The sequence below is a fragment of the Thunnus maccoyii genome, chromosome 5, assembly GCF_910596095.1.
Source record: "Thunnus maccoyii chromosome 5, fThuMac1.1, whole genome shotgun sequence".
Classification (NCBI taxonomy): domain Eukaryota; kingdom Metazoa; phylum Chordata; class Actinopteri; order Scombriformes; family Scombridae; genus Thunnus; species Thunnus maccoyii.
In genome coordinates, this window is record NC_056537.1 from 8,604,391 (window position 1) to 8,621,996 (window position 17,606).

At 42.9% G+C, this 17,606-nt stretch overlaps 1 protein-coding gene across 2 annotated transcripts in view; it reads right to left on the reverse strand.

Moving 5' to 3' along the window:
• Positions 1 to 558: 558 nt before the first annotated feature.
• Positions 559 to 17,606, reverse strand: part of map1ab (microtubule-associated protein 1Ab) — a 78,661-nt gene continuing 61,613 nt past the window's right edge. For both annotated transcript variants that reach the window (XM_042411468.1, XM_042411469.1), the window contains exons 6-8: positions 3,381 to 17,286; positions 2,087 to 2,319; positions 559 to 797 (exon numbers count right to left, since the gene is read on the reverse strand). In XM_042411468.1, the coding sequence (XP_042267402.1) occupies positions 642 to 797; positions 2,087 to 2,319; positions 3,381 to 17,286 (14,295 nt within the window). In that variant the 3' untranslated portion in view covers positions 559 to 641. The remainder of the gene's footprint in view (positions 798 to 2,086; positions 2,320 to 3,380; positions 17,287 to 17,606) is intronic.

Below are 17,606 nucleotides of genomic sequence, written 5' to 3' on the forward strand. Positions count from 1 at the left end.
ACTCTCGTTTAGGCATAAAATCTAAAACTGAGCACTCATTAATTCAGGAGATAGTTTTGGAGAAGTTAACAAAGTGTTTTGGCACTTTTTTTGGCCCTCTGAATGAGAAACGTGTCACTTGGGTATATTTAATTTCAGAGTTAATTGTGATTCAAGCCAACAGTTTAAGAAGTACATCTTACTAATCTACAGATAAACTGTGGCGTTATGTATTTTGTGGGATAACGGTGTTCATTTCTCTGTTAGATATGAGGCAAAGATATCTGTCAAGAGTCATTTATATACTGACAATGATTAGATATTTTTTTGCCACCATTATTAGTGCTAGTATACGATATGCTTTTAGGGCAGACATTAAGTTCACATAAGAAAACAAACATAAAAAGTATGTTATTATTTGCATGATAACCCCACAGTCACAGAAAGCATAAGAAACCCAGAGTTTTGACTTTGATTTCAACTAACAGAATCTAGTGTATCGAGAGCTGCAGCAAATATGTTTGAGACTGGTACCATGGGAGAGCGAGAAGCTTTGAAGAAGCAGAGAGTGGCTCTCGCTCTACCTCCAGTGTGAACAGATGACGGGGAGGGGGAGGATGGGCGGGTGAGGGGGGGAGGGGGCACAGCGGAGCTCATGAAGCTCAGAACTCGATCTTGCAGGCAGGGAAGGACTCGTCCTGCATGACTACGGTGCTGCTGGAGGCCAGGACCATGATGTTAAGGTCCTGTTGCCTCTCGTGGGTCTGCTGGTACCAGTCTCTGGTCACCTCCGTGTCGTGGGTCGGGATCAGTGTCACCTGACGGGGACAGGAAGAGACAAAATGAGAGGGGAGATTCATAGAGGAGGAAGTGAGGGAGAGAAGAGATTGGCCGTGCATGTTGAAGATAGCAGGTCACACAAAATTCAGAAATGGGCCTTAAAGGAATAGTTTGACATTTTGGGAGACACAGATGAGAGGATTGATATCATATCATACCTTTAAGGTAAATACGTAGCTACAGCCAGCAGCCGGTTAGCTAAGCTAAGCTAACCGGCTGGTTAGCTTAGCTTAGCTAACCGGCTGCTAACACTGTGAACAACAGCTAGCCTGGTTCTGTCCAAAGGTAACAAAATCCACCTACTAGCACTCTAAAGCTCAACATTTAACTTTATATCTCATTTGTGTATTTTTCAAACATAACATGTGTAAAAACAACAAGTTGTGGTTAAGTGCAAGATTATTTTTGGCCAGGGGGCAGTGATGGCAAATAAATGCATTTCCCAGAAATGTCGAACAGATCCTTTAAGAATTTATCTTCCATGAATCTACAGCGTTAGAGAATAATATTGATTCACTAGTGGCCATCATGAGGAAAAGTAAGAACTAGAAACTCATTTAGCTCATTTAGAAACCAGCCTGCATTTTTAAAAGTCTAGTTTAGTCAAAGTTCAGCTGAAACATTTGGATTTTTTTTCAGTCAAATAATTTGTTGGAAACTTTATTCCAGTTTGCAGATATTCTCCATTTTTTTTCGTCATTGAACTTGTTATTCTGCACAACAGTTTTATCTCAGCACAGAGGCATCCCATTGGGTTGGAGATTTTAGGATTGTGCAGACAGCTGCATGATAGATGGTGGCCATCAGCCAATGTTCCCGGTCTAATCCATATCCTGCATTTAAAACGTCACAACAGAAATCAGGATTTGCGGAATTGGGCTGTAAATCATACATTCACTACTTTATTTCCACATTTCAGTTTGGTTAATTTGCTCACTTGAGCTTTATTTGATCTCTTTTCACAGACAGGAATGAAAATCTTAAGCCGCTGTAGACCATCCACAAGGTTCAGGTCAGCAGCAGTCAACTGAAGGCAAAATTGCCTTGTTAATCAGATGCAGGAGAGGATTTGTTCGGCTTACAAAGCTAACAGGTATCACAATAATAAAGTGTTCTAAGTACAAGCACCCTAAAATACAAAAATTTACCCTGACCTGTCTTAGTAAACTTCATATTGTCTGTATACAGTATATGAATCTGTAAAGAGTACCTATACTGTGGAGAATATGAGAGATGAAGGCAGACTGATGAAGACAGACGTGAATACCTGTAAGTTGGAGCCCCACTGAGCTTTGCCCTCCAGCAGGGCGTCTAGGACTCCACGGCTGGGCTCCCCGCTGCTTGGGTCGTTCCCGCTCACCACGTAGTACGCAGCTCGCACTCTCTTGAAGAATTCCTGGTCCACGTTCTTGGCACTGCAGTGATTGGGCACGTAGGCCAGGTCGACATAGACGGGTGGTCCGGGAGGGACGGCTGAACTAGTTTTCTGTGAGTTGTTACCTAGAGGAGATCGTAAACCAGCATTAGTGTAATAAAAGTACTGAAATTTCCCCTTGAGCAGCTCCCTGCTCAACTGAGCAAATTACTCTCTGTTTGCTAATTTATTTACAACAATTCATAAATTATTCTACAAATTATGACTGCAATGTATCATTGCACCTTTACAGAATCATGTCTGTACTCCATTTCCAACATCCTACGTCATGTGCTCCCTCTTCCTTTTCAAGTTATACTTGTTACGCTTTCTAATGTGCAATATATTATTGCACCATCTCTAATAACCACAGTCGTTTGCATTATAGCTGAAGTTAACATTAACAAGTGTAAATAGACAGGAAATTCTTGAAATAAGCTGTTAACATGATTGTCTTTAATTTGATGATTAAGTCGCAAAAAGAACCACAATTGCAAGGAAAAAGTAGTTTTTATAATCTGTTAATTGTGCAAACCAGCCAAATAGTTTTGTCAACTAAATGTAACATGTACAACTTTCCAAAATAGTACCTTCTATTACATATGTAATAATTCATGTTACTATATTTAGATGTATTTTAATCAAGAGCTTAATCACATTTATATAATTGGGATAAATGCACAAACTGTTTCCCTGATTGCATTTTGATTTTGTGAAGTTCATGTGAATGTGGTTAATACTTGGAAACAAATGTGATATGTGTTTTCACTTCTTCTTTTAACTTATTTTTATTCATGAAAACATGAATTAATGTAGTATTTCAAATAGGATTCAGCAGGGTTTTGGGGGAAACAAATAACAAAATTGTTCTCAGACAAAAAAATGACCAATTTTGCTTGATCTTCTAGCAATGATATGTGTCAAGCAGATGTCATATCTAGATAGCTCTTTTAGAGGTTTTTGTTTGTAGTTTTTTCTACAGAGTGTTTTGTGAATTGATCATGAAATAACTCAATGTAAATGTTTGATGAATAGTTTTGTGCATATGCTTACAAATTCAGACCCTCTGTTTTGACTGCACCCAGGAATTATTTTGAATTATGTTGTATCATGTATCATGATGAAAGATATGATGATATTAACACACCTGGACTGCTCTTCACTCCATTGACCAAGCCTTTGCCAGGGTTGAGGATTTCACTCCTTGAACCTTGAGTCTCAGACATCTTGATAAGCCTGGAGCTTTTATCTGTGTCCTTCCTCCTGAGCGAGGCTGATCGAGGTGAGGCGGAGTCCTTGGAAGCCTGCTTCACTGGAGTGGAAGACCTCTTCCTGACTTCTCCCTTTCGAGCAGGAGAGGCCGATTTGGGTTTGCCCTTTCTAAGTCCCTTGGTGGTCTTGTGCTCCTTCTTGGCAAGTTTCTCCGTGCTGCCGTGGTCATTGAGGAGAGCCTCTGGATCTACCATGCAGACATCTGGGTGGGGAGGGTGGGGATGAGGGTCCTTCATTGGGGTTGGGAGGGGATCGTGAGTCTTCTGAGCTGACCTCGGTGATGGGGGATGGTGGCCCCCTCCAGCTCCAGAAGCAGACAATTTGTCCACCGGCAGATGTTCAGCGTCTTCGTCTGAGTCCAGATTTCCTTCAGCTGTTATGGACGGACACTCCTCGGTTTCTGGAGGGACGTCAGAATCTGACTGTGAAGGCAGCGACTCGCTCACTGATGTCGGAGGTGTTTCCTCTCCAGCTAACGTCACACCCATCCCAGACGACGTGGCACCGGACAACTGGTGTGGCCCCTGTCCAGCGTCTCCATGGTAACTCTGAGTGTGGTGGCGCCTCTGCTTGTGCGACCTCCTTTTCACAGAGTGTTGCTCATGCTCGTCCTCGTCCCCTTCTTGGGAGTGGTCGCTACGGCCTTCCTCCTCACCCTCGTCACTGGAGAGCCGATGGGGACTGGGGTTGATGAAGGATGGAGACAGTTCGCCTTTGCGATGTTTATATTCGCAGGAGGAGTAACCTGGAGGGGAGGAAGAGAAGGAGGTGGCTCCAGCGGGCAAGTCAGAGGGACGATCAGCCTTTACATCTCCTTTGCGTAATACGTCTGTGTGATATGTCTCCTTTGAGGAGGTACTGTGGACACTGGCCATCCATTCCATCGCTTCCATTGCTTCCTCCTCCTCATCATCATCATCACCATAACCTGGCGGCGGGGCACTTGGACAATCGTCAGGCCTCTGTAGTAGCTCCCAGTCAGATATACTGCTCCTTCTCCTTACCTCTAATCTCTCTGATGGCTTGTCCAACAAGCTTTTCTCCTCTACTTTGTCTGCCTCTGCTTCCTTTCCAACTTCTATTTCTTCACTCATCTTAAGATCAGTTGTCACTTTCTTCTCTTCTGCACTTTCTTTACACATCTCCTCCTCCAGTTTAGTTTCTATTTTCTGCTTGACTTCAGTGTCTTTCGTAGTCTCCGTCTTTTCATGTTTTTCACTTGTTTCTTTTTCTGACACCTTTGTGTCTTCCTTAAGAGGTGCAATAGCTCCATCCGTCTTTTCCTCTTTTAACTCAGGTGTTTTCTCCTTTTTCTCTTTGTCCTCTGCTGTTTTGGGCAGGTCTGTTATGGCACATAAGGTTTCCCTAGCTCCACTATCACTTGGTGGAGTGACTGAGGCTGTCTGTTGAGTTGTTTGCACCACCACTTCAGGTTTAGACGCAACAGTAGTAGAGGTCATGGTGACTGTCTTTGTCTCTGTGGTGTGTGTGGTACTTTCTACAACACATGACTCAGTTATTGACGAAAAAGTTTCCTTTTGCTCAGCCACTTTTTGACATTCAATACGACATGGTAGGGTGCTGTCCTCCATTTCAAGATCATCAGGCTCCTCGTCTTCTGCTGAGTCTTGGGACCCCCTGTCAGAGGAGTCAGCCCTTTGGAGGGGAGAGACATCAAAGTGAGCCTCTGACGTGGATAAACTCTCTGCCAGTTTTACCAGGTCGGTACTTTGTGGAGATGGTGCAGCGGCGGATGTTGAAATCTTAGTTTCTAGCATATAAAAACTATCAGTGCTTGATTTTGTGTCCGTTTCTGGCTTAGCACAACCGCTTTGATCCGCAATCTGTTTGGCAGTGGTAGACAAGACTGGAGATGACGGTTTGGTCTCGTCAAACTGACTTGGTAAAGACACTTTTGTGGCAGGTTTCGTCGTCACCTCCATGTACTCGTCTCTCTGAAGGCCTCCAGAGCCTGAGCTTGTAGACTCAGTCGTGAACGATGGCTCCTCTTTAGCAAAGGAGCTTGATATTGGCGTGAACGTTTCAACTTTGTCTCCAAACTGTTGGCTCAAAGGTACAGAAGTTGAGGCAGACGACGAGTAACTGTAAGATGTGGTGGAAAAAGTTGAAGAAGAGTATGTCAAGGTTGTGTATGTGCACGCTGATGAGGTAGTTTCCTCATGTTTTGCGGTGATATCTGGGGTCTGCCTCTCATCCAGATGTTCTTCTCGGATGTCTCTTTGGTAATATTTATCATCGCTTAACTTGGATTCTTGGGAGGCGCCTGAAAGCACAAAGGTTTCTTTCTTATCATCCTTCGATCCTACTTGACTGTCCTCGCTGTAAAAATGATCAGAATATCCACCAGATCTGCTCTGTCCGATATCAGCATAGCCTCCTGTTATCGGAGGGGAAGGACTAGATGTCGGCTTGGGCATGGACTCTGCACGGTCAGATGGCACAAAGCTGCCAGTCAAGCTGCTTGTGGCCATTGCTTGAGAAGGTTCCTTTGTCAAAACGCTTGGTTCTGGTGATAGAGACATTTTGTCTTCATCTCCTTTCTTTGACTTTTCTACTTCAGAGGAGGTGACATCCTCAACAAACGATAACCTTCTCGTTGTTGTTGTTGTTGGTTCAGGAGACAAATGCATTGTGTCTTTGTCATCTGCTTTCTTTGTTTCAGGAAATTCTGTTGCATCTGATGGAGCCAAACAGCTGTCGTCCATTTTGAGAGCACTTGGAGCTGTTTTGCTTGCATCCTCAATCTTTGCCTCAGGAAGTTTGGATGTTGTTGCACCAACAGGAGTACCCTCATCTTTATCTTCCTTTTCAAGAGGCTTTGTTTCAGAAGATGGTGATTTTTTACTCACGTCCTGCTTGTCTGCAACTTTAGAAGCTGAGGTGTCATCAGGTGTAGCTCTACAGATGGTTTCCTCTTTAAGGAAACTTGATTCGGGAGATTTTTTATTTGAGTCCTCTAACTCTGCTATCGTAGCACCATCATCTGAGCTACGTCTGCACATTTCTTTTTCAGACTGCTCTCTGGCACCTTTCTCCATATCTACATCACTTAATTCCTCTTCTTCCTCCTCGTCCTCATCCTCATCTTCGTCATCATCATCATCATCAACATTGAAATCTTCCCCCTCTACAAGTAACCTTTTATCTATGAGGCTTTCTTTTCCTTCAGGAAAGTCTAACATGGATTTACAAGTGGCAGAGCTGCTTATCTGACTATTGTCAGAGGCAAGAACATTATTATCTACATCACGTCCTAAAAATGTGGGGACAGGGGCTGTTCTTGATTCAGTCGCTGTTTCTTCACGTTCACAAGGTGGTGCTTGTTGGGGTAAAATGTCTTTTTCTGCTGGTGAGTACCGACCAGAGGGAGAGCCCTCTTTATCAGAGGACTCCATCTTGTCCTTCATTGACTCAGCACATTTGTCCTTCTCTTTTTCTGCTGCTTTCTTTTCTGTGAATTCTCCAAACGCTACAGGAGAAGCTGAAGCTTGAGTGGTGAGATCTGGAGATTGGCTCCATGAGGGAGGGTGTGTTTCTTGTCTTAATGATAGGCCTGTTGAATGAACAGTAGCGCTGGTAGAAACTTGATCACTTTCTCCTGTTGCTCCTGCTGAAGCGCCAATCACATCCTCTTTCTCTTTCTCTGATTTCTCTGGTTTGTCCTCTTTTGGACCACAAGAGAAAGACTCTGCTGCTTGGGACATTTTGTTGTCTTGCATGTCTATGGACGAAAAGCTCTTGTCCACGTAAGGTGTATCTGGTCTTTCTTCTCTCTCACTCTCTTCTTCTTGGCCTTTCTCTCTGTCTTCATATTTTGGGGAGGCACTTCGACTGTGATGGCTGCTTCTTTCACTCTCTGTGAGGGACACTGGGCTGTAGTCGACTCTGCTGAAGGACAGTGGCTCTTCTTTGTAATGATCGTCCAGGAGGAACATGGCTCCTCCAGCTTCTGTCTGGCTTGTCCTCCTGTTATCATCAATGCCGATGTCTGAAGTATGATCAAAACCAAGAGAAACCTCACTTTCTTCTCTTGAGTCCAGATCATGATCTCTCAGGATGGGTTTTTCATATGGATCATACTTAGATGCACCAAAGGTTTGCTTTTCATCTTGTGGGCTTCCACTGCTTGTCTCCTTCTCTGGGGTCATTTTATCACCACTTTCCTTTTTTGCAGAGTCTGATTTTTCAACGTCAGCATGGCTGGCATCCTCAGAGTCTTTGTCCAACATAAAATATGAACATGGCTGTGATAATCCTGGAGAAGCCACCTCTCGTTCTCCTTCCATCTCCCTCTCTGCCTCCTTGCCTGGTTTCTCATCCATCTTTGTCATTTCTTTAGGAATGACTCCTGAGCTGATGTGAGACGGTATCTGTTGTGGTGTTTCCTCTACACTGGACTGGCTCTCAGTGCTTGAAAGTGTACAGCTTCTGGGTTGACTGTCAGTACTCGGTACTGCTGACAACACTGGCTTTTTGTCTGTTGAGTCTGACACTGGTTCTGCCTTAGCAGCTGGGACATCAGACGCTGGTTCTTGTTTTGGAATAGGGGCCGTCTCCTCTTTTGATGTGACAATATCAAAGGACGGTTCCAGCTTGGCAAGAGGTGTAGGCGTAGTTTCAGTTTTCACAACATCTTTGTCAGCTCCAGGTGAAAGTCTGGATTCTTCTTTTCCAAGCTCTTTGAAGTCTTCGTCAATAGAGGGCTCCTGCATTGTTAGTGTAGGTATGATCACTGTTGTCTGTCCAGGTGTTGGCTCACTTGTCTGTGGAGTTTGGGGTGGTGGCAGGCCTGCAGAGGAGATGTCATGGTCTGATTTTCTTGGCTCTACTGACAAAGGTCTGGAGCCTGCCCCTCCCATACAAATGTACTCCTCCTCCTCTTCTTCCCTGTCTTCATCGGAGGAGTGAACCACAAATGCAGGCTTGTAATCTGGCTTGGATGCCATCGCTGCTTCTGCTGTTATTGTCGGTGCCGGTTGTTTGGCGGTTTTGTCCAGGTCTTTCTCTTGTAGCTCCTCTCTCTCCCATTTTTCCTCTTTGGCATCTGAGGAGTCGTACTTTTCTTTCTCACTGATCTCCTCTGTCTTCACGTCAGAAATACCAATTTCTTTGATTACTTTTTCATCTTGTTCTGATTTTGTCTTTTCGTCTTTGATATCTTCAGTCTCATACTCTTTTTCTTGTTCTTTTTCCATTTTCTGTTCTTTGCTCAGTTCAGCAACATGTGCGTCATCTTTTTCCTTCTCCGTCTTCTCATCTTGACTAACAATGACCTTTGCTTCTTTATCTTCTTTTTTCTCCTCCTGGGTGTGGCAGAGAGCGACACATATGCCTTCTTTTGCTGGTTTCAGGTCTTCAAATGGTGTTAAATAAGAGTCTTTCTGCATTTCTACTGCTGCAGCACCAGAAGTTTCCTGCTCTTTCTGAGCTCCAGCAAGCTTATCAGAGGTTTCTTCATGTATATGCTTGTCACTAACCTCACAAATATCATCCTTTTTAGTCTTTTCGTCCTCCAAGGTCTGAGTTACGGGAAGATCTACCTCTTTTTTATCACTTGTCTTAACTTCAGACTCAAAAGAATAATCATCTTTCCCTTTAATCTCATCTTTAGTGGGAGTGTACATTTCCTTTTCTATCTCCTGTCCTAAAATGGAGTCTGTGCCACATACACCAACTTTAGGCTCTCCCTTGTCTTCTTCTTTGATGGATTCGGCTTCATGACTGCTCTGCTTGACCGCATCTTTCATTTCCTCTGCGACAGTTTCAACTTTATGCTCTTTCTCTTTCACATCCTTGGGATGTTCAACAGTTTTTGTGTCATCTTTTTCAATCTCTTTCTCTTTAACTTCTTCCAAAATGGGTTTGTAGTCAGAGGTGTCACTTTTTTCTGGCTCTTTAGCCTGCTGCATTACAATCTCCTTGTCACAAATGTCACTTTTTTCCGCCTCTTTGTCATCCTTTGTGGTTTTGACAGAAGTATCGTCTACATCTTTTTCTTTCTGCTCCTTAATGGATACAGAATCAGAGATATCACTCTTTTCTTTCTCTTTTTCCATTTTCTCATCTTTAACCTCAAGTTGTTGTTGTTCATCATAAGTTTCATCTTTCTGTGTTTCCTTTGCCTCCTCCTTGATGAGTTTTACATCAGATGTAACATCTTTCAATTCGACCCTCTCCTCGTCTGTAATTGGTTTTATACAAGTGGTGTCTTTGCTTTCCTCTTTCTTGGCAGGTTTGATATCAGAAATTTCATCCTTAATTGTTACTGTGTCTTTTTCCTCCACAATGGATTTGATAGGAGCACTGTGATCCTGAATTGTCACTTCTTCCTCCTTGGATGGTTTGACAGCGAAGGTTTCCTCCTTATCCACTGCTTTGTCTTTTTCTTCTATTGTTGATTTGACAGCAGAAACATCTTTATAGATTTCTTTCTCCATCTCGTCTTGTGTGATGGGTTTAGCAACAAAAATATCATCCTTTATGCTCAGTTTATCCTCAGATGTTTTGACAGCGGATATATCTTTGCTCATCATTATGTCCTCTTCCTCCATCTTGATGGGTTTGACAGCACCAATGACATCTTTACTAGCCTCTTGTCCCTTTTCTGATTCCATGACTGGTTTGGCAGCATCCTTAAGTGTCTCTTTTTCTTCTACCTTGGTTGGTGTAGCAGAGAAATCATCAGCTTTAGATATTATCATATGCTCTTCAACCATCTTGGTAGGTTTGATGGCAGAAGTATCTTTACTTTCCTCTTGTTCCTTATCTTTGTCAGCTGTTGGTTTAACAGCAGAAGTATCTTCCTTACTTGGTAGAACATCTTTTTCCTCTATCTTGGTAGGTTTGATGGCATCGTCTTTACTTTCCTCTTGTTCCTTATCTTTGTCGACTGTTGGTTTAACAGCAGAAGTATCTTCCTTACTTGGTAGAACATCTTTTTCCTCTATCTTGGTAGGTTTGATGGCATCGTCTTTACTTTCCTCTTGTTCCTTATCTTTGTCAACTGTTGGTTTAACAGCAGAAGTATCTTCCTTACTTGGCAGAACATCTTTTTCCTCTATCTTGGTAGGTTTGATGGCAGAAGTATCGTCTTTACTTTCCTCTTGTTCCTTACCTTTGTCAACTGTTGGTTTAACAGCAGAAGTATCTTCCTTACTTGGTAGAACATCTTTTTCCTCTATCTTGGTAGGTTTGATGGCATCATCTTTACTTTCCTCTTGTTCCTTATCTTTGTCTACTGTTGGTTTAACAGCAGAAGTATCTTCTTTACTTGGCAGAACATCTTTGTCCTCTATCTTGGTAGGTTTGATGGCATCATCTTTACTTTCCTCTTGTTCCTTATCTTTGTCTACTGTTGGTTTAACAGCAGAAGTATCTTCTTTACTTGGCAGAACATCTTTGTCCTCTATCTTGGTAGGTTTGATGGCAGAAATATCGTCTTTACTTTCCTCTTGTTCCTTATCTTTTTCGACTGTTGGTTTAACAGCAGAAGTATCTTCCTTACTTGGTAGAAGATCTTTTTCCTCTATCTTGGTAGGTTTGATGGCATCGTCTTTACTTTCCTCTTGTTCCTTATCTTTTTCGACTGTTGGTTTAACAGCAGAAGTATCTTCCTTACTTGGTAGAAGATCTTTTTCCTCTATCTTGGTAGGTTTGATGGCATCGTCTTTACTTTCCTCTTGTTCCTTATCTTTTTCGACTGTAGGTTTAACAGCAGGAGTATCTTCCTTACTTGGTAGAACATCTTTTTCCTCTGTCTTGGTAGGTTTGATGGCATCGTCTTTACTTTCTTCTTGTTCCTTATCTTTTTCGACTGTTGGTTGAACAGCAGAAGTATCTTCCTTACTTGGCAGAACATCTTTTTCCTCTATCTTGGTAGGTTTGATAGCAGAAGTATCATCTTTACTTTCCTCTTGTTCCTTATCTTTTTCGACTGTTGGTTTAACAGCAGAGGTATCTTCCTTACTTGGTAGAACATCTTTTTCCTCTGTCTTGGTAGGTTTGATGGCATCGTCTTTACTTTCCTCTTGTTCCTTTTCTTTGTCAACTGTTGGTTTAACAGCAGAAGTATCTTCCTTACTTGGTAGAAGATCTTTTTCCTCTATCTTGGTAGGTTTGATGGCAGAAGTATCGTCTTTACTTTCCTCTTGTTCCTTATCTTTGTCAACTGTTGGTTTAACAGCAGGAGTATCTTCCTTACTTGGTAGAACATCTTTTTCCTCTGTCTTGGTAGGTTTGATGGCATCGTCTTTACTTTCCTCTTGTTCCTTTTCTTTTTCGACTGTTGGTTTAACAGCAGAAATATCTTCTTTACTTGGTAGAAGATCTTTTTCCTCTATCTTGGTAGGTTTGATGGCATCATCTTTACTTTCCTCTTGTTCCTTTTCTTTTTCGACTGTTGGTTTAACAGCAGAAATATCTTCTTTACTTGGTAGAAGATCTTTTTCCTCTGTCTTGGTAGGTTTGATGTCAGAAGTATCATCTTTACTTTCCTCTTGTTCCTTTTCTTTGTCTACTGTTGGTTTAACAGCAGAAGTATCTTCCTTACTTGGCAGAACATCTTTTTCTTCTGTCTTGGTAAGTTTGATGTCAGAAGTATCATCTTTACCTTCCTCTTGTTCCTTATCTTCGCTGACTGTTGGTTTAACAGCAGAAGTATCTTCCTTACTTGGCAGAACATCTATTTCCTCTGTCTTGGTAGGTTTAATAGCAGCAGCAACATCTTTACTCGAGTCGTCCTTCTTGTCTTCTTCTATACTAGTTTTGAAAGCATATGCCTCCTCTTTACTTGTCATCACATCTTTGTCCTGTTCCTTGGCATGTTTGGCGTCAATGCTATCATCTTTCTCTTTCTCCTTTTCTTGCTCTGTTGTTGGCTTGACAGCAAGAATCTCATCTTTACTTATTGTTACATCCTTTTCTTCCACATCAGTGAGGCTAATTGTTGAGATAGCATCTTTACTAATCTCTTGTTCCTTTTCTTCTGCCATGGTATGCGCAACAGCAGATGTATCATCCTTAATCATCATTTCTTCTTCGGTGAGTTTAGCTACAGTGGTATCACCCACCTCTTTCTCCTTTTCCTTCTGCTCATCTGTGACAGGCTTGGTACCAGCAGTATCTATCTTTTCTATCTCTTTCTCCTCCTTATCTTTGATCAGTGTGATATCAGATGTTTCATCCTTCTCTGGCTCCTTTTTCTTCTCCTCTTCAATAGGCTTTGTAACTGAGATAGCCTCTTTCTCCATCTCGTCTTTAACAGGCTTGACGTCTGTGGTGTGGACCTTTTCGATTTCCTTCTCTTCAGGTTTTATAGAGGTAATATCAGAAGTAAAATCCTTTTCTGCCACTTTCTTCTCCTCCTCTTTCATAATCTTACTATCAGACACAACATCCTTTTTATCCTCCATCTCCTTAATGTCACCTTTGGTTTTGAGGTCAAAATCCTCGTCTTGTTTTGTATCTTTCTGCTTCTGCTCATCTTTGATCTGTTTGTCCTCAGAAGCAACAATTTCCTCTTTAGAAGTTATAACTTCAGGAGTAAGGTCCTTTTCAAACTCTTTCTGTTCATCTTTAATGGCTTTATCAACGCCGACAGTGTCTCTTGCAATTTGCTCTTCTTTGACAGGTTTAATATCAGAGGTATCATCTATTACTGCCTCTTTCTCTGCTTTCTCATCCACGATGGACTTAACGGCAGAAACATCTTCCGGGATGACAGATTTCTGTTTCTGCTCATCCTTGATTTGTTTGACATCAGAGGTATCGTCCTTTTCTGTCTCTTTTTCCTGTTCCGCCTTGATGGTTTTAACTGCAGATTTATCATCATGATCATCGTCATCATCTTTCTTGTCATCACCATCATCCAGGAAACGACTGTCCTTCTCTGGAAATTTACCCTGAGCAGGCACTTTAGGTTCTTTCTCTTTATCTATGTCTTCATCAGTTTTTCCAGATGAGATGAGAGAATCCCTCTCTAACTCGGGTGGTTGAACTTCTGTTAAAGATGCAGCAACAACAGATGTTGTTTCTGTCTGTTTGACCACATCTTCTGGTGCTGGGGAAGTGACTTTGTCTGCCTCTTTCATCAGTGGAACTTCTTTTATGTCCTTGTCAAATGTTTTCTCCAAAGATGTTGAAACTTTTATTTCATGCTGATCTGCTTTCTGTTTGTCGACATCTTTTTGTTCCTCTGTCTCCGCTTCATCTTTCTTTAGGGTTTTATCTTCAGTTTTAGTGACAACATCAGGGAGCTCCTCTTTCTTTTGCAGCTCCAAGTCAGGAAAAGCTTTCATCTTTTCTTCCACTGGTGACTGACGGAGTGGGGAATGAGGTGCACTCGGTGGTCCAGAGTGTGTAGGGGAAGCCATTTTCACAGTGATATCATCCGGACTAAAGCAACGCTCCTCACTCTCTGAAGTTACTGAGTCTGATCCAAAAGGTCTAGTAGGCACAACTGATGAAATGTCTTTAGGTGCAACTGCATCTATATTCTCCTCTTCAACTGGTAGGTGGACTGGTTTGGTGTCTTCTACAGCCTTTGAAACAGGAGTTGCAGAGACAGCAAGCTTTTCGATGTCTGTCTCTTTGCTCTGTAATATTTGGAATGAAGCATAGCCCTCCTGGAGTTTTTCAAGTGAGATGTCAACATTAGGAGTTTGGTCTTCTTCCTCCTCCTCTTCTTCTTCCTCCTCCTCATCATGAGCCTCAGGACCCTTAGCAGCTGTCTTCACTTCTGCAATGGGAAGCTGTAAGTCATCAGCTGGAGACTTGGGTTGTTTGTCATCTTCTAAAGAAGGTGGTGAAAGTGTTCCTGCAGAGAGAGGTTGCTCTTTGCCGAGGGTAGCATCAGGTGTTGTTGACACGGGAAGAGTAGTTTTGGCTGGTTCCTCAGCTGGAGGAGCTGCGACAGATGCCACAGATTGATCTTCAGCGATAGAAGTAGGGAAAGAGGAAATTTTGTCATACTCTGTGATGGACGTTGCAGAAGACACGTGCTCTTCCTCTGCCAGAGGAGCCGTGATGATGTTGGTAAATACAGATACTTGCTCCTGCACACCAGGAATAAAACCTTTATCGGCTGCAGCTTGCATCTCCCTCATGCCGTGAATGTTTACAAATGATTCCGTCTGATCTGGAACGGAGATGTCGTAGGTACCGACATCATATTGAAGGTGTGGTATCCGCTCCTCTGCCTCCTCGTGAATCTCCTCGTCAGAGATGGTCTGCTCTGTCTCAGAGTAGCCGGGAATGGTCTCATCTTGGATGTAGGAAATGGGTTCTGCTGCAGCAGCACCTTGCGCTACTGAGGTTATGGGGGCTGTGGCGCCTCCCACATGTGACAGGTAGCCTTCCTCCTCCTCTTCCTCCTCATCTTTGGCTGTAGTCAGAATGTCAGTGGTTTTGATCTCAGTGACCATTTGTTCTTCAGCTGCATCTTCAGGTTTGACTTTAATCTCTTCATCTGCTATCACGTCTAAATCTTCCACCTCCTCCAGTTCAGCTTTCTCCACAGCTTCCTCCTCTTCTTCCTCTTCCTGCTCCTTGGAAGGAGTAATTTGTTGCTCTTGTTTTGTCTCAATCTTAGCAGCAAGAATTTCTGATTTCTCCATTTCTTCTATCTCATGTTTCCTGTCAAGCCCATCGTCCTTTGCCTCCTTCGATTCATCTTCCTCCTCTCCGATCCCCATATCTTCTTCCTCTTCCTCTTCTGTTTTCCTTTCAGCAGTTGGAGCCGCCTCTTCTTCTTCTTCCAATTCTTCCTCATCCTGAGATGCGGCTCCCTCATCCTCAAACTTTTGAGCCTCTTCCATTTCTCTCTCTTGTGTCAACTTCTTGTCTTTGTCTTCATATTCGGCCTCATCTTCAGCTTTCACTTCTGATACTTCTTTTTCAGGAGACTTTGTGCCAGGTTGGATTTCAGATATAGTTTCTTGTGCTTCCTGCTTCTCTTCAATTTGTGCTATTGGCTCCAATGAAACCTCACTAGTGTCTGGTGGCTCTGCTGATACAGCTACAACTTCAGCTTTTTTCATTTCTTCAAAATCCTTGGTGAGGTCTTCAGGTGTGGAGGGAGCAGATATGCCCTCAACAGCTCCGTTTTGTAATGGTTCAGGTTGAATAATTTCTGGTTTTGGCTCCTCTGGCTTCGGTTCAGCAGGTTCAGCCTTTGCTGCTTTGATTTTTCCAGTCTTGGCTTTGCTTGACACTTTAGCTTTATGTAATGTCTTTCTGACCTCTGGTGTAAGTGGTTTCAGGTCAGGCTTTGTCATTTTTCTCAGCTCAGGTTTGGATGTGTCCTTCTTTTTGTCCTCTTTGGATTTAACATCTTTCTTATCATCTTTTTTAGAGTCGTCTTTCTTTACTTTTTTGATCTCTTTCTTTTCTTTGTCTTTTTTCTCATCCATTTTTGACACCCTTTCCTTGGAGTGCTTTTTTATGGATTTTTCTTTCAGGAGTTTCTTTTTCTCTGGCACATCAGTTTTAGATTTTATGGTTTTGGTAGGCTTTTTCTCCTCTTTTTTCTCTGATATATTTTCCTTCACAGAGTCACTCTTTGCCTCTGTGGTGACTGATGTATCATCTTGTCCTTCAGTTTCTTTCTTTGAGATCTTTGCAGTAGTCTTCGGGGAGGATTTAAGACTCTCTTTGCTGTCTGTTCTTTGTTTTAACTTTGTCTGTTTTATAACAGAGGGAGGAGCTCCTGAAGCAATGTCCTTTTGTGTGGCTACAGGATAGCGCAAGAAGTCAAGGTGCTTTAATTTCTCTAGTCCCTCCAGGATCTTGTTTTGTGGTGCATTCCCAGGGAACAGCACTCTGACGATCTTTTCTGCAGGGTTGGCGGGAAGCCAGACGACTAAGGCTGTAACCGATGTCAGGTAGGGCACAGATATTTCTCCTTCTTTCCCGTTGGGCAGCACAATACCGGTTTTGGCCTTGCTGTTGCCGGCCCATTTTTGCATTAAAAACTGCATCTCTTTACTGTCTTTGACAGGGTTGAGAATATACATGTCTAACCTGCCCACTCCCATCTTGTGGAACAGAGTAATGGGCTCAATAGTGTTGCTGACCACTCGAAACAGTGGTTCTGGTTTGATTCCCAGTTTGTTAAGGTACTGCAAAGTAAGTGAGGCCTCTTCGATGCTGCGTTTCACTTTGAGATTAGATTCTGGCATACGTAACTTCTCTGGTACGTTGAAGAACACCACACCTAGTTCTGGAGAGATCAGGTTCTTCATCCAGTCGCTGTAGTTGGTGGAGCCTTGAGACTGCTCCTCCTCTTGTTCTGCTATCTTCCTCTGAAGAAGCCCATTGATACCTGGGAGATTGTCAGCGCCGATGTGTGTGAGTAGAATCGAGTCAATGCGGTCCAGGTGACGGACCAGCTTCCAGAAGCAGGATTTTCGTTCAGAGCCTCCATCCACGAGGATGTTGAAGCCATTGACAGCAAAGAGAGCGGAGTCTCCTCGTCCGCCAGGAAAGATGTAGCAACATGGTTTGGACAGTTTCAGGAAACCTCCGGAGGTAGGTGGCTCCAGCAGGTCAAACGGTGAAGGGACGTCCACCGTCTCAGAGATGTACTCTGTGAACTCGGTGACGCCCTCCATCTTGGTGAGAACAGGCTCAGGGTTTAGTTTGTATTCCAGGAACTCCCGCAGGGTCTGCTGTTGTCCCAGGGAGCTCCAGCCCACCTCCCCGCGGCAGGACACAGTAAGTGTTGCCTGCTGCTTGGGGGCTGTTGTTCCCAGTAATTCACTGACCTGCAGGATGGACAAACCCAGACGCATCAGTCAGTGATATATGCATCGATGGGACGGACTTGTGTTATAAAGACATAGATTACAAAAATAAAATAAAATGTTGTGAAAGTCAAAGAGACATGCTTTACTCTCTTCTTCTCTTTTGTGCAATTTCTTTTCCAATGTCCCAAATGTACAATAGTGAGTTTGTATTTCTAGCAAAAGTAGGTTCTTTTTATCTGTAGCACTAACAAATAAATCCCTAAAAAGTATCCAAAACCATGTACAGTACTTATCCTTTCATATCAAACTGTACCAAACCACTGACATGCATTTTTTCA